This window comes from Carcharodon carcharias, chromosome 3, assembly GCF_017639515.1.
Source record: "Carcharodon carcharias isolate sCarCar2 chromosome 3, sCarCar2.pri, whole genome shotgun sequence".
NCBI lineage: Eukaryota > Metazoa > Chordata > Chondrichthyes > Lamniformes > Lamnidae > Carcharodon > Carcharodon carcharias.
In genome coordinates, this window is record NC_054469.1 from 26,488,894 (window position 1) to 26,503,335 (window position 14,442).

A 14,442-nucleotide genomic window follows, 5' to 3' on the forward strand; every position below is an offset into this window, starting at 1 on the left:
CTCCACTAACTAACTTTAACCTTAACTCAGTACATTTTACGTTGAGAAGCACAAAATCGAGTTGTTTAATTTTAAGAATACACCATCAGTTGTGAAAGAAAGAAAGACCCTGCTGTCTCAAAAAAAAACACTTCACTTACAATTAACTACATTTGGAAGTGCAAACAGGGCAAGGTATGGATCCACGGCATCACACAGCAAGGAAATAACAGACCAGGTAATGACTTTTCTTCATGGTGTTAGCTGTGGAAGATATGTGAGACAAGACAGGGTGAAACTCTCCACCAAGCTGTCTTTAATATCCATCTGTCGAACTGGATTAGCCTGGTGGGGCCTTGATTTAATGTCATGTTCAAAAGATGGGTGAAGTTACGAATGAATTAAATACATTCATGAGGTTGTTTAAATGTCCTGTATTGGCACACTGCATTTTATTTCATTTCAAGACATCTGCTTTGAAGGATTTTCTTCATGAATTGGTAGGCCTATCTTATACTGATATGCATTAGTCTACTGGGATACGGCAGGTACATAATGGCAATTTGGATGCTATAATGAGTTATGGATCTCATGTGTCAGGGATTTAGAGAGTTTATGAAGAATGGTAGGCCATAATGCCTGAGGCTAAACTTTTAAAAATGTTCTGAATATCCTATTGCTGACTTTCTGTGTCCTTGGTGTTGTTGGTATGGTAGGGGAGAAGCGATGGTGTAGTGGTATTGTTGCTGGACTAGTAATCCAGAGACCCAGGGTAATGGTCTGGGAATCGGGGTTTGAATCCCACTACAGCAGATGGTAGAATTTGAATTCAATAAATATCTGGAATTAAAAGTCTAATGACAGCTTTCACATCAGCCACTGCTTCATCCAGTAGCTCAAAATTCTGCTTTCATACAGGAATTACTTTCCCTCAAGTTGCTGGCTGTTTTCATCTGGGAATTGGGGATTTGTAGAATTCCCAGTGCAGAGAGAGATACAGAACAAGGGAAATGTCATCCAGTTCATCAACTTGACTCCATCTATTGGCCAGGAACAATCTGCTCCAACACCTTCAACTGGTTTCACAGACTGAGGAAGTAATCTGGAAGTTTTTTTCTTTAACACCATGGAACCATTGTTGTAAAAACCCATCTGGTTCACTAATGCCCTTTAGGGAAGGAAAACTGCTGACCTCATCTCATCTGGTCTGGCCTACATGTGACTCCAGACCCAGAGCCGAGCAATGTGACTCATAAAATGGCCTAGCAAGACACTCAGGTGTAACAAACTGTGACAAAATCACAAAAAAGGAATGAAACTAGACAGACCACCTGGCATCGCCTTAGGCACCAGAAAAGACAACGGCAAACTCAGCCCTGTCAACTCTTCAAAGTCCTCCTTACTAACATCTGGGAGCTAGTGCCAAAATTGGGAGAGCTGTCACATAGATTAGTCAAGCAACAGCCTGACATAGTCATTCTCACGGAATCATACCTTACAGATAATATCCCAGACATCACCATCACTGTCCCTGGGTATGTCCTATCCCACTGGCAGGACAGACCCAGAAGAGGTGGTGGCACAGTGGTATACACTCGGGAGGGAGTTGCCTTGCAAGTCCTCAAAATTGACTCTGGACCCCATGACGTCTCATGGCGTCAGGTCAAACATGGGCAAGAAAACCTCCTGTTGCTTACCATGTAACGCCCTCCCTCAGCTGATGAATCAGTACTCCTTCCATGTTGAGCATCACTTGGAGGAAACACTGAGGGTGGCAAGGGCGCAGAATGAATTCTGGGTGGGGAACTTCAAGAGTTGCTCAGTAGCACCACTACTGACCGAGCTGGCCAAGTCCTAAATGACATAGCTGCTAGATTGGGTCTGCGGCAGGTGATGAGGGAAAAACATACTTGACCTCATCCTCACCAACCTGCCTGCTGCAGATGCATTTGTCCATTACAGTATCAGTGGGAGTGACCACTGCACAGTTGTTGCGGAGACGAAGTTCTGCCTTCACACTGAGGCACTACCACTGTGCTAAATGAGATAGATTTCAAACAGATCTAGCAACTCAAGACTGATGCGGTGCTGTGGGCCATCAGTAGCAGCAGAATTGTACTCAAACACAACCTGTATCTTCATGGCCCGGCATATCCCCCACTCTACCATTACCATCAAGCCAGGGGATCAACTCTGGTTCAAAGAAGAGTGCAGGAGGGCATGCCAGGAGCAGCACCAGGCATACCTAAAAATGAGGTGTCAACCTGGTGAAGCTATAACACAGGACTACTTGAATGCCAAACAGCATAAGCAGCAAGTGATAGATAGGGCTAAGCGATCCCACAGCCAATGGGTCAGATCCAAGCTCTGCAGTCCTGCCACATCCAGAAGTGTATGGACAATTAAACAATTCACTGGAGGAGGAGGCTCCACAAAAATCACCATCCTCAATGATGGAGGAGCCCAACACATCAGGGCAAAAGATAAGGCTGAAGCATTTGCCATAATCTTCAGCCAGAAGTGCCGAGTGGATTATCCATCTCGGCCTCCTCCGATGGTCCCAAGTATCACAGATGAGAGTCTTCAGCCAATTCAATTCACTCCATGTGATATCAAGAAACGGCTGAAGGCATTGGATACTGCAAAGCTATGGGCCCCGACAATATTCCGGCATTAGGACTGAAGACTTGTGCTCCAGAACTTGCCGCGCCCCTAGCCAAATTGTTCCAGTACAGCTACAATGCTGGCATCTGCCCAGCTATGTGGAAAATTGCCCAGGTATGTCCTGTACACAAAAAGTAGGACAAATCCAACCCGGTCATTAACTGCCCCATCAGGCTACTCTCCATCATCAGTAAAGTAAATGGAAGGAGTCATCAACAGTACAATCAAGCAGCACTCGCTTAGCAATAACCTGCTCACTGAAGCCCAGTTTGGATTCCGCTAGGGCCACTCAGCTCCTGATCTCATTACAGCCTTGGTTCAAACATGGATGAAAGAGCTAAGCTCCCGAGGTGAGGCGAGACTGACTGCCCTTGACATCAAGGCAGCATTTGACTGAGTTTAGTATCAAGGAGCCCTAGCAAAACTGGAGTCATTGTGAATCAGGGGGAAAACTCTCTGCTGGTTGGAGTCATTCCTAGCACAGAGGAAGATGGTTGTGATTGTTGGAGGTCAGTCATCTCAGCTCCAGGACATCACTGCAGGAGTTCCTCAAGATAGTGTCCCTGGCCCAACCATCTTCAGCTGCTTCATCAGTGACATTTCTTCCATCATAAGGTCAGAAGTGGGGGTGTTCACTGATGATTGTACAATGTTCAGCACCATTTATGACGCCTCAGATAGTCCAAATGCAGCAAGATGTGGACAATATCCAGGCCTGGCTGACAAGTGGCAAGTAACATTCGTGCCACACAAGTGTCAGGTAATGACCATCTCCAACAACAGAGAATCTAACCATCGCCCCTTGACATTCAATGGCATTACCATCACTGAATTCCCCACTATCAACAACCTGGCAGCTACCATTGACCAGAAATTGAACTCTGCTCGCCATATAAATACTGTGGCTATAACAGCAGGTCGGAGGCTAGGAAGTGTGCGACAAGTAACTCACCTCCTGACTTCCCAAAACCTGTCCACCATCTCCAAGGCACAAGTCAGGAGTATGATGGTATATTCCCCACTTGCCTGGATGAGTACAGCGCCAACAACACTCAAGAAACTTGCCACCGTCCAGGACAAAGCTGCCCACTTGATTGGCCACAAACATTCACTCCCTCCACCACTGACGCACAGTAGCAACAGTGTGTACCATCTACAAGATGCACTGAAGGAACTCACCAAGGTTCCTTCGACAGCATTTGCCAAACCCATGACCACGATTATCTAGGAGGACCAGGGCAGCAGACAGATAGGAACACCACCACCTGGAAGTTCCCCTCCAAGTCACTCACCATCCTGACTTGGAAATATATCGCCGTTCCTTCACAGTCACTGAGTCAAAATCCTGGAACTCCCTTCCTAACAGCACTGTGGGTGTACCTACACCACACGGACTGCAGCGGTTCAAGAAGGCACCACCACCTTCTCAAGGGCAACTAGGGATGGGCAATAAATGCTGGCCCAGCCAGCGGAGCCCACAGCCCAATAATAAAAATAACAACAGACCAATCATCAGTCACCTTTTATGAATTATATTGACATTCCTTACTCTTGAAAATAAGCATAACTCTGCACCATTTAATGGTTTGCAAGTAATATCACTTCCCAACTGTATAAATCATTCTGCCAATTCACAGGAATCGCTTCAGTATCTAAAAATGCCATCACACAGGGAAGGTTTTCCATTGCACCTGGGCAGAAACCCAGTCCTGGGGGACAAAAGGACAGTGTCCATTCTAATCTATGGTTTAATCTTTAGACATAATAGTTTGTCTGAAAATTTATAACCGTCTTGATGGAAATTAACAGATGAAGCCAGTATTCTTTAAACTGCTAATAAAACTAAATTTGACAATCCTCATTTTTCATATCAACAACGATTTAAATAATCCACACACTTAATAGTACTTAATTCAGAAAATGTGTCATATCATTTGGATAGATATAGAAGGTTTCATGCTTCAAGTGTCCAGACTGTATCACTGATACAGCTGAATTCTGTAATAAACTGACAGAATCAGAACATCAAAAGAAATTCTCTGTACAAAGTGTCATGACTCATGGTTATATAATATTTGCCAGTTGATTTCTCTGTAGCTATATTTCACAATGAATATGCAGTTCAAATCACCCTTTCCCTTCAATTTGGGATAATTGAAGTTGAGCACAGAAGACACATTTATCCATTTGATGTTCTGTGTACATACAGAAGTATACAGTGCACAGAGGATTAGCCGAGTCACCTTTTAATCCAACATTTATAGGCCACCTGGTCAACCTGTGACTCAGGCCCATGTTCCCCAAATAAAAGACTCATTAGTGCGTCATCAATTTCCAACCCCCACTTCAGAGCTTGGGAGCACATAATCTAGACTGACACTTCCACTGGTGAAGGATTGCTGCACCATTTGAGTGAGACTTCAAACTGAGGCTCTGCCTTCCCACTTCAGGTGGGTGTCAAGATCCCCAGGTGCTATTTTGGAGAAAACCAGGGAGTTCTCCCAGTTGGCCTGGCCAATGTTTATCCCTCAACCAACATCACTAAAACACACTTTAGCTGATCATTATCTCACCGTCGTTAATGGGAGCTTTCTATGCACAAATTGGCTGTCTTGTTTCCTACAGCACAACAGTGGCTATACTAATATATTTCACTGGCTGCAGTCTGAGATCCTGAAAGACAAGTCTTTCTTTCTCTCTCTCAGGCTGCTGTCACAAGCCAATTTCAAGATTCTTTAACCCAACTGCAGGTTTCTTTAGGGATAAACAAAGCTGCTTAAATAAAAATACATAATTGATTGCAGGATTCCATTCTCAAACGTTGTTGCAGAATGGCAGGGAGGAAAAACTGTTCACATTTAATAGTGCACTAATCATGTTATTTTTTAATCAAGTCATCGCAGCCAAGAAATTATGCAAGCGTAAACTAAAATAATGTAATTTAATCACGTGCAGAACTGTACATTCAGTGACAACATGAAGGCAAATATGCAACAGATTGTTCCATTAAGATAACAGTGTTGGAAACTAAAATACTTGCTTCACCACCGCCACCCACCCCCACACCCTCTCTATAGATTGTGGTTGATTTACAAGGTCAAGCTCCAGGTCACTTCACAATTTAAGTACAAAATCACAAAGGTCAAGTGCAAGTCCTGCTCTTTATGTGAACTGCTTTGCCTTAGTTGGCAGAGTTTCCTGGGGTTTTTGTTTGACTGGTTGAGTGAACAAATGGAGTTACCTGCGAAGGGTGACAAAGCAACAGGGGGTAAAAAAGAGTGAATTATTGCACTTGTCAGTATTTGGACTCTGCACAGATGATCAGTGGAAAAGGCCTGGAACCCTCTAATAAAATGAAACGATGCAACGCCGTCCTTGTACCAGTTCAAGGAGGACCACTATTTATGCAACCACTGGTGGATTCCCCCATGGTATTGCTGATTGAATCATCAAGCCAAAGCAAAATTCCCTCATCAGTGATGCTGGGGGTCAGGGTAGGGGAATCTGAAGTCTCTGGAGCATAAGTTTCATTGTCCAATGTGTTATCCATTAGTCAGATGTAGCTAACAGATTTTACTAACTGATTAGTTCGTAAAAAAAAAGTAATCAACACTATTATTGTGCATGTGATTACATTACACACAATCATACTGTGTATGCTTGTATACTTTAATCTATTTGCATGTTTGTATAAAAGGAAGGTGAAAAGCAAAGTATGCTAGATGTTCAAGTTTTTTGATAATTGTGAGTATTTACTTATTATAGTGGTGCATGTTAAGCAAATATACACGTGTGAAGTACGTTTGTATTGTTTGAGTATATTTATGGTGATTTCTAATAAAATTAAAGTAGGCGTCTAAAACAACTTGCATTTAGTCATTGAACAACACTGATAGCTCTGAAGAAGGGTCATACGGACTCAAAAAATATATCAGTGCAAAAAAAGGGTTATATTAGGAGGACAGGTTGTATGTAGAAGGTATGCTTTCCCTTGTGCATAGAAGATTAAGGGGTGATCTAATTGAGGTTCTTAAGATGAATAAAGGTGTCGATGGACTAGATATGGAAAAACTTATCTGTGGTGGGGGAAGTTGGGGGGAGGTGGAGGGGTGGGTCCAGAACAAGAGTGGCATAACCTTAAAATTTACAGCTCGGCCACTCAGGCATGATGTCTGGAAGTACTTCTTCACACAAAGGGTAGTGCAAATCTGGGCCACTCTCAGCCCTAAAAGCTATTGATGCTGGGGGAGGGGTTGGAGGGGGTCAATTGAAATTATGAAAACTGAGCTTGATAGATTTTAGTTAGGCAAGGGTGTTATAAGGTTTATGAACCAAGGCTGGTACATGAAGTTAAGATACAGAATGGCAGAACAGGCTTGAAGGGCTGAATGGCCAACTCCCAATGTTCCTGAGAGACAGTTTGCTCTCACTGCCCTGCTGAAATGTTCACAACTCCAAATAGATACAAATACATTCTATCGGTCTCTGAGTTTTACACTGTCATTCCATCATACTTGAATTCAGCTGTCCAACGGAATGCAATAAATTCTCTATCTCCATTCAAGTAAAAAGCCTCTTCCCTTATTAAAGCAGGATTGAAGGTTGTAGCACTGGATCATAATTATGATAGCACCAACCTCTGTGCCCTGCTTGCAGAGAAAGACATGAGGCTACAGAAAGACATCAGGGCCGTATGATTCATTATACAGTAGATCATACATGCAATTGACGCCCAGCCTCAACAGTTTTGACTCTTGGATTCCTTACTCAACAGATGCCGAGTTTAGGTGAGATGGATTCTCACAGAGAATTTAAAATGTAGCAGGTTTCTCAAGTCTTCCCTGCCAGCTCTAGAGCAGTGCCAGCAGATTTCTTGCATATCTTTCAGATCGGGTAGCAATCATATTTAAGGGGAAGGCAACACGGTAAAATATAGTAAAACTAAAAAGCCCAGAACATTCCCAAAAGGCCAGAACTGCTATCTGTGCTACTGAACCCAAACAGGGGTTTTTATAAAGTAATTCTTAAGAATGTGGGCATCAACGGTAAGACTGACCTTTTCTGACCCAAAAGCCCTCAAAAAAGTGGCAGTGGGCCTTTTTCTTGAACTGCTGCAGTTCCCAGGAGCTAATGGTTTAAGGGCTCAGCGAAACTTGATTTAAGGCGTTGGGCAAGAGATGCAAGGGGCATGCGAGGAAAAACATTTCTATGCAGCAAGTGGCAATGACCTGGAACTCGCTGCCTACAAGAGTGGTGGATGTGGAGACGATGAATGGTTTCAATGGGAAATTGGTTGAGGGAAATAAACTTGTAGAGCTACGGGAATGGAGCGGTAAAAGGATTGACTGGATTGCTCTAAGGAGAGCTGTCTTAGATTCATGAGGCCGAATAGCCACCTTCTGAGCCACACATGACTCTATGAACCAGATTTTCACTACTGAGGCGAGTAGCTTGAGTTGAAAAATTTCCCGACTTGGCATACCTGCCTTCATATAACGGGCACCGTCAAAAGCAATTTTCACTCCTGGGAGGCAGGGGTGGGATCGAGTCAGGCTTGCCGGCCTTGGAAGCAGATTGGAGGAGGCCACTCGGGAGGCAATTGCTGAGGCGAGCTGGTTGGAAGGTCTTCCTTGGTTCTCTGGGACTTCTTCCCAGTTGTTTTAAACATTGTTAGTTGTTTTAAACACTTTTAGACTCTCCAGCCCTCACACCCTGTCACCACTTCCCATGCCCCCTCCATGCCACCTCATAACTCCATGCCGCTACACCACTTCCATAGCCACTCACCCAATATCCACTATGGACTGACTGTTGCATGCCACCTTCAAACAAACATGTCCCACAGAGTGGCGAGTACAGCACAGGACACTAACATGAACATTCAATAAAGAGTGAATGCAAAGATGCAGCACAATTCCTTCCAAAATAAGGAAATATCTCTAGCTGTCCTGTAACCGTCAATGCCTGCCAACTACGAGGTGCACCAGTACATTCAGCTCTCTCACTAAGCTATAGGCTCAACAAATAACAATGATGCCCACATGAATAAAGTGTGGAGATGAAAACAAGTTAAACTTCTAACAATGAGTTTTCATTCACACACATTAGATATTGAAAGGAACTCCCATTCATGCAACCCATTCAAAGGGTGGAATTTTAACAAAGGCATGGCGATCCCAACAGCAGAACAGGAAATTGATGCCACTACCACTCTCTTGGTTTTTGCTGAATCCCACGCAATTACAATGAAAATTTAAAGCGCCGGTGGCATGCAAGGGAGACACGTGCGATCACATGGCAGGGGAAGCTTTTCAGTGGTGAAACCCGCTGTCAGCTGACAATTCTGTAGCTATGGATGGGCTATAAAAGAGCCTCCTCGACAAACAGGGAGGATCTGCATCATGGCCACAATGTTCATGCCAAACTCCACTGTCATCAACGTAAGACTTGAGGGCACAAAGATGGCATGCGTATTTTTCAAATTTAAATTTCACTTGTAAATATTTCACATTACATTAAAGTTTTACTTTATTCACGTGTGAATCATTGTTATTTGCTGAGACTAGCTTAGTCACAGAGCTAAATATGCTGGCACGCCTCATAGTTGGCACACATTGATGGTTACAAGGGAGTCAGAGGCGTTCACTTTATTGTGGAACAAATGGGCAGAATTTTATGTTCCCCTGCCAGTGTTTGTAGGCGGAAGTGGCTATAAAACTTCTCGGCTGGCCTTCCCACAGGGCCCCCGCCTGCCCCAACCTCTCCGTAATTTTACGCTGGGACGGGCGAGGCCTAGGCCGGCATGTACGTCTTTTCCCCAGCTGACCACATAATGGCTGTTTTCCATCCAGTCTCAATTTTTAGGCTTATGGGAGGAGATTGGGTCAGGGGGGAAGGCCGAAAAGTAACCTTGGAGGCACCCCATCTGATGCCTGAACATCAGCAGCCTCCTTTTAGCCCCGCAAAAGGTTTGGCCCCTGCTGGTGCTCCCTTCACCCCCCCCCCCTCCCCCAACAATTCCCCCACCCTCTCTCTGTGCCCATCCCAGGCCTCACCTCCCCTCCTTGCCCTGAGACCCCCAAAACATACCTGGTCCTGGACTCCCGGGACTGCGTGCAGTCCTAGTCCTGTCCATTGCAACTCCTGGCGCTGAAGGGACTAGAGAGCTGCTTGCCAAACTGATTGGCTGGCAGCCCTCCAAGGCAGGACTTCCTCTTGAGTGAGGGGAACGTGAAATGGCAGCGGGGTAGGCAGTATTGGTTGGGACGTTTTCCGCCGACTCCTCAGATGGCGGGAAGGGAAAGCCCACCATCCTAAAAATCCCGGCCTATGTTGTGTTTTTGTGTTCACTCTTTATTGAATGTTCGTGTTAGTGTCCAGTGTTGTACTCGCCAGTCAATGGGACGTGTTTGTTTAAAGTTGGTGTTTAACAGTCAGCTTTGCGCACTTGTGCATTGTGCAGAATGACAGCCTGCATGGAGGCTCAGAACCAGCAATGATGAGTCGGTGGTGAGGGGTTGGCAGGTTGGGGGATGGGAAGCTGTGGAGTGGGGTCAGGGGCATGGAGGAGTGAAGTGGGAAGGGTCTGGCATCCTGGATGTGCTGGAGTGGTGGTGGGAACAATCAGCTATGGTAAGAAAATGAGGGGCCTAAAGGGCGTTATTAGTACTGTCCATATGTGTCCACATAGCTGAACTTGCAGGCTCAGCTGGCCCTCCCTTCTATGCATTGTAAAGGACATTGTCGGAGAGCAATCTCAGCGGGGATAACCGAAACTTTGTAGGTGAACTGAAATCCCTGTAAGGACTCTGCCAGCCAACACACTGAGATGGACCCACATATGGACAGTACTGACATTGCCCTTTAGGCGCCTCATTTTCTTGCTTTGACTGACTATTCCTACCATCCCTCACCAGGAAGAGGAGGAGACTAATATACCATCAGTCTGGACTGGGTCTGGAAGCAGGGCAGAAGAGGTGAAAGGCCTGTGCACAAATAATTCCCCTACAAACTACTGCATGCTGTTGGTGTCTCTTGTTCATACTGGTTCCACAGCGATTTGAATTTTAACTTTTCTGGATGTTGTGCTAAGACTTCCTTCATAAATGAGCATGATAATTGTTGATGCTTGTTCAGTCACTCCTTGGCATGAACATCTCCTAAAATGTGGATAATCCTTCTGCTATTAATAAGATTAAAGGTATTAACTGACATTTAACCTCTAATCTTCTTTCAAAAAGTAGTAGACTAATTCAGGTAAAGCCATGGGCAACTGAAGCCAAGTTTATCTCAGAAACAAATAGCAGTTCACATTTCCATTACTGGCTGATCCTATAGTTGGGTTACATCTCAAATCGCCCAAGAGAAACACTCTGTACGAACGGCATCAAGAGGCTGAGAGTGAGGATCACTCACAAGCTCAATTTGCTCAAATTTCTGTTACTTGGAGAGAAGAAGCCCTTTCGTATTTCCAGGTGGATGTCAGATATGACTCACATCAGCGATGCCACTGGGAGTTCCTTTGTCCCGACAAGGTTACCCATAGCAGCAAGGTTGGGGGCAGTGCCAGACAAAGTGTGGGGAGGCTGTGTGTCTCATTGGTTGCAAAGGAGGAAGTAGTGTGCAGAGTCAAGGTCATTGTGATTCAACATGTCACCGAAATCTGTCACGATAACGTGGAGAATGACAGCGCCCCGAACTCCCCACATTAAACAAAATCATGCACAGGCTTCTACCAGAGTCCATTCAACAAGTCTTGTGGCAATGGAGAATTGATGACGGGGACAGGCCTGTGAACCTGTCAAGAATCTGCATACAGGCAGCAGATGCATGATAATCAATGAACATCTGTGTCGGGACAGATGTATATTTGGGCAGCAGCATCTGTGACTGAGCAGTCCTCTTCAGAATACCCTCTGCTCACCTTAAATGGGGAGGGGGCTAGATAAGGTGCCCTAAAAATAGGCTGTCCCATTTTCTCCTGGCTGGGGATCCACACCCTCCACATCTTAGTGGTCAAAGAAATAAAATTTTAAATTTTGTAACTTGGAATGTTAGAAATCTCATAGATAATCTCAAGAGTGACCATCTGGAAAGAAGAACTGCAATTGCATCACGTGTGCTATCAAAGGACATCACTGCCCTGGACAGGGGCAGAGGAAGGAACAAAGAAGGGAATATACTTTCTATTGGAAAGGAAAGGCTGACAGCCACCCTTGTGCCCATGGAATTGGTTTTGCTGTCCAGAAGAGGATCTTGGTTGCACTGCCAGAACTCCCTAATTGTATAAATGAAAGACTCATGACACTTCACTTACAGCTCAGCTGTAACCAATATGCCACCGTCTACACACACTCAAACATACCTACATACTCACTTACCTATATACTCACTCAGACTTACAGTCTCACATCTTCACACACACTCATTCACATATTAACCGCCACTCACTTACGCCAACACACTGACACAATAACTAACTGATAGCTGACTAACTCACTCGCAATCACACACTGACTCAATCACTCACAGCCACATACTCACTCCGTCTCTGTCAGAGTGAATGGGACACATTACTACTGCTACAGCCACAATTCTGAACACTCACATCAACATACATGGGCTTTGTTGATTCCAGTCTACTGTGAAGTGGCACAAAAAGGAACAAAGCTAGTTATTTCATACTTACAGGTTTCGAGGTAGCATTGGAGCTGGTCGGGGGTGCCAGTGGCTTGGCTGCCACCACTGGTGGGGCCGATGGAAGAGTGAATCGCTGGCCTGTGTCTGGCGGTGAAGAGTAGGAACGAGATCGAGCATCCAAGCGCTCAGGTTCCTGTTTATACGATTCCAGGGGGAAGGCAGGCTTGGTGGATTGTACTGGTGTGGAGGGAGTAGAGAGTCCCGAGGCTATGGAGGCAGATGGGGGGAGGGGATGAGAGGGAGGAAGAAGAGAATAGGATTATTACAACAGCTGCAAAAGGAAATTCTTGCAAAAAGTTTCTTTCTTCTGCAATAGTAACACAAATTAAGATCCAATTTAACTATTTTAAAAAAACATAAATCACATTACTGTGATGGCAACCACCCATCACTTCATAGAATTCCAGTGTAGAAACTGGCCATTCGACCCAACTGGTCTATGCTGGTGTTTATTCTAACCGCTCTGGCTAAAAAAATTTCTCCTGAAAACCCTATTGGATATATTAATGACTGTCTTGTACCTATGACCCCTATTTCATTTCTCCCCACAACTGGAAATATCTTCTCCACCCTGTTGTATTAAATCCCTTCATTGTTTCAAAAACCTCAGTCAGCTCTCCCTCAGCCTTCCCTTTCAGAGAGACAAGAGCCCCAGCCCAGAACTTTGTTGATTCCACTCCATCCCGGGTAATAAGGTTTCCAAAACTGTGTTCTATTTTATGATGACAGTTACATCTTTAAAGCCTGCTGTATAATCACTTTTAGTGACAGTTAAGATTTTACAATAAACACAGAATATTTAGGAAATTACTCTCAACAGCAACTGCACACAGGAGGAAAGGATAATTATCACCTTTCAAGTAGGTACTTTACAAGGTTTGTCGTTTTTAATGCCCTTCTGGGGACATAATTTAATCTCCTTTTATTGTTTACAAAGCTATAAGGTACATTTAAATGCATTACTACATGAGCTACAATGAATGAGTGCAGAGAAGCGTATTCATGAGTGAATATACAAAGTCACAAATACAAAGGAAAAGTCATTTGGTTGCAGGGAATTAACACTGCAGAATGAACAGAGACTAGATACAGGTGGCACAAAAGCTGTGAAAAGAATCTCTCAAGTTGAACAAAAAATAAAAGCAAACCTGTAGCAAGTTGTTTTTAAGCTTTTTTTGTTCCTCAGCATAGTAGAAAAAACTAGTTTTCTAACAGGTGAAATACCAAGAGAAGCAATCCTACTTCATTATAAAACAGCTCCCAGCTAAATCTTGCACAATCTTGCAAAACTGACAATCTCCCAACTCATTCTGAAGCTGACTCACAACATATTCCCCAACAATTGAATCTTTATAAATAGTAGGCACAGTCTACTATTCTTTCAGTTTTTATTTTGCAACAAACACACACCACGCCTCCCCTTCCCCAGAATTATCTAGCAACTAGAATTAATTTGAATAGTTCAACACAGGAGGTTTATTTTTTCCTTCATTTCCATTTGAAGAAGCAGATAATTCGAATTAAGCTTCGACTCGGTCCTCCCAAGATCACCTTTCAATTGCAGATAGAAGCTTAATCAGGTAAAAAATTGCGAAGCACCTTGAGACGTTCTTCTATGTTAAACATGCTATATAAAGGCAAGCTCTTGCCATTAAGCAACTTCAAGTCAAAAAGGGCAGGCTAGGCAGTGGAATAATAAGACCAGTTAAGTTCTGTTCAAGTAAAGCAATGCCAAATTTTTTTTGGAGGGTGCAGGGAGACTTTGAAAAGGAAAAAGATACAAAGGTAAGTTAGTAAATCTGCATGCCCCCACTCCTTCCAACAGTGTACCGCATGTATCAAAATTCTATTCATACTATATTCCAAACTCTCAATTACTATATTTTATGACCAAGGTGCCATTGACACTGCCATATCTTTAATAATTAAATATTTACGGCAATTGAGAGCTCCAGCAGTAAATCATTGACCAAAGAGGTCAAACATGCATTTGTAATCTAAAACTGAATTAGTGTATTGGTTAAGGAACTGCAATTAAACAACAGCAACAAGTTACTTTTATATAGCTCCCTTCAATAAGAAAGACTTGCATTTATATAG

At 43.9% G+C, this 14,442-nt stretch overlaps 1 protein-coding gene across 5 annotated transcripts in view; it reads right to left on the bottom strand.

The window, feature by feature from the left end:
• Positions 1–14,442, bottom strand: part of LOC121275859 (5'-AMP-activated protein kinase subunit gamma-2-like) — a 408,268-nt gene that overhangs the window by 107,384 nt on the left and 286,442 nt on the right. For all 5 annotated transcript variants that reach the window (XM_041183599.1, XM_041183598.1, XM_041183600.1 and 2 more), the window contains one exon: positions 12,332–12,549. In XM_041183599.1, coding sequence (XP_041039533.1) covers positions 12,332–12,549 — 218 coding nt within the window. The remainder of the gene's footprint in view (positions 1–12,331; positions 12,550–14,442) is intronic.